Here is a 2,691-nt window from a genome sequence, read left to right as displayed (position 1 = left end):
GCTACATGGAAATTATCAAAGCAAATTAAATCAGTGTGTGATGCTTACTCGTGGGAACGTGTCTACATTCTTATGTAAAAAAGCTGTAAGGGTAACGTGAAAAGGGACGTTGGCATTTTCTACGTCATATTTGGTCGGTTTCATACTCAGGAAACAGATTTTAAACCTCTGTCAGATGATGCCCGATTAGCATCACCTCTTCAGAAAGTCATGATGTTGTAGAATGAACCGGAAATCCACTGATTATTTCATATGTGTTTGAAAATCAGTTTTTTTTTCTAAAAAAATCAATAGTTGGGGGTGTTGTGGGGCACAGAACTTAGATTATAAAACAATTTAACCATCCTACTCTGGAGTGGACGAACGTCTCTCATTTAGAAATTTTAACAGCTTCATTAAGGTATAAGAGACAGACCATAAAATTCCAGTTCAATGATTTTTGGGAAATGTATGGCGGGAGCTCTGTAACTCTAGTCACGATCTAATATGAGGACATCTCGGGGTCCAGTTACAGTCCGTCCCCAGCCTCACTCCCAGACTCATGTAGTTATGGCTTTGATGGGTTTGGGCTTTCTGCCAACTGACAAAATGATATGGGGACTGAGGTCCTAGCCTCTGTGAAATCGTTGCTGATGGCTGTGTGTGTGTGTGTGTGTGTGTGTGTGTGTGTGTGTGTGTGTACACGGGCAGGCTTACCGTCCCTCGAGTAAGTATTAGCATCGAGCCCACCCGTTTCTTTCCTTGGTTTTTAAGCAGAAATACAAGCCGAACGTTAAAAATGTCGACGGTGGCCTACGTGGGTTTGCAGAGCGAGGAGCTTGTAATCTGTTAGTCAGTATATATTTATTGGTCTACACTTCCAAGCCGTGAAGTTATCAGAGTGAATGACAGTCCCGTTTGAGTTCTGTGCTCCGACAGTCGGTGGGCGCTCCCCGTCCGCCCAGCGCGCCATCGCCTGGTGCCTTAGGGATTGGGGGGCGGGAAGGAGGGGCGACAGGAAAGAGAGAGAGAGAGAGATTCTGAATCAGAAGACAATGGAACGGTCGTGACGTGTGAAAATTTGAGCCACAGCAGCTGCAGCCAAGTGAGCTCTATCTTTGTTCTCTGGCAGTTAAACAGATACAGGGTTCTGTTTGTTTTTGTTTGTTTGTTTGTTTGTTTGTTTGTTTTTAAGCTATGACGCTGACCCTTTTGCACGTTAAGGGTGAGAAATACGAACGCCATCCATAATCGCACGCTAAGTCTTCGCCGTCTTAAAGGCCGGGGCTGCGTAGGGGCTGTGCATGCTCCCCCGGGGGATCGATCGCGTGCCCGTGACACCAACCTCTGTTCTTCTGAACCGCAGGCACGTCCGTCTGGAAAGCCTTCTTCTTCACGCCCAAGTTCAGCCCCGAGGGCGCCAATGGATGCTTTCCCACGCAAGTGTGTCTCTGTTACGGGCACTTCGTCACCCGCCATCACCCGCCACTCCTCTTCGACCTCTCCAAAGACCCCAGGGAGAGAAACCCCGTAACTCCGACAAGCGAGCCTCGGTTCCGGGAGATCGTGGCCACCATGGAGGAGGCCGCCACCCGCCACACCCAGACGGTGCGGGACGTCCCCGACCAGTTTTCTCTCGGGAACATTCTCTGGAAGCCGTGGCTTCAGATGTGCTGCCCGTCATCCTCCGGCCTGTCTTGCCAGTGTGACCGAGAGAAACAGGACAGACAAGTGAGCCGTTAGCCGTGGTGCGTCTGGGGACGTGTGGCCCCCACGCCACCTCCTTCGTGACAAACACACGTGAGGAGTGGCGCGGGGCGAAGCCAGCACCTCGGATCAGATTCTCTCTCTACCTTTTCACCTGAAGGCGCCATCGAGAGCTTTGCAGAAATTAGAGGGACAAATGTGAGTCGTGTGCCTTACGTGGCCGAACTTCTTGCACTGTGTAAACACATAGGGGGGTTTCACAGAGAGTGTCTCCTCGGGAGCAGACGGGTGTTAGGGCAGGGCCAGAGGTCACCTGCTCACCCCTCAGCGAACGCGTCTGATCCACGGGACACGGTGTCATTTACTCCACAATCTGACACATCGCTGTGACTCCATCAGTGCCACTAAAACGGAGAATAAAGTGTAAGAGACGTTTAGCAAATCTTAACATATACAGCTTTATAACGAATAAAGGACCGTCTTTACCGATAACAGATGATAACTTCCAATTTAGTAATTGGAAGGCAGTTATTATCAGTATTATTTACAACACATATGAAATATTATTCAGAAGATATATGCTTATCTATATACACAGTTTATTTCTTTCAAGAAGGTTAAAATATTTAAACTATAGAACTAGAAGGTTATCAGTATCTAACTAAAATCGATACAGTCTCACAGATAATGTACTTTTAATGAGGATTTTTCCTTTCAGAAATTGCTGCAAATCTGTCACATTGTTTTAGGAAATACTCTTATTAAAGATTGCACTAATATGTTAATAGTGTGAGAGGATTATTGTTGATATTATCATGCAGAAACTATTTAAAGCCACTATTACGAACTTATGTTTTACGATGATCGTGTTTACTCAAAGTTTAACGCCCTCGATGCAAATAGACTTTTAGAAACACTTAATGATGTGGAATGTGTGTCGGAGGATTAAATAACTCGAAACTTGTTTACAGATTATGTGAAGGCATATTTATGTGTAGAATGATT

General features: G+C 46.1%; 1 protein-coding gene across 2 annotated transcripts in view; it reads left to right on the top strand.

Moving 5' to 3' along the window:
* STS (steroid sulfatase) overlaps window positions 1-2,471 on the top strand; it is a 125,180-nt gene extending 122,709 nt beyond the window's left edge. For both annotated transcript variants that reach the window (XM_011385044.2, XM_023525923.1), the window contains exon 10: window positions 1,346-2,471. In XM_011385044.2, coding sequence (XP_011383346.1) covers window positions 1,346-1,722 — 377 coding nt within the window. In that variant the 3' untranslated portion in view covers window positions 1,723-2,471. The remainder of the gene's footprint in view (window positions 1-1,345) is intronic.
* Window positions 2,472-2,691: the final 220 nt, after the last annotated feature.

The sequence above is a fragment of the Pteropus vampyrus genome, unplaced genomic scaffold (genome assembly GCF_000151845.1).
Source record: "Pteropus vampyrus isolate Shadow unplaced genomic scaffold, Pvam_2.0 Scaffold648, whole genome shotgun sequence".
NCBI classification, from domain to species: Eukaryota; Metazoa; Chordata; class Mammalia; order Chiroptera; family Pteropodidae; genus Pteropus; species Pteropus vampyrus.
The sequence above is the reverse complement of the archived record's forward strand: the minus strand, read 5'-3'. Positions and strand labels throughout refer to the sequence as shown.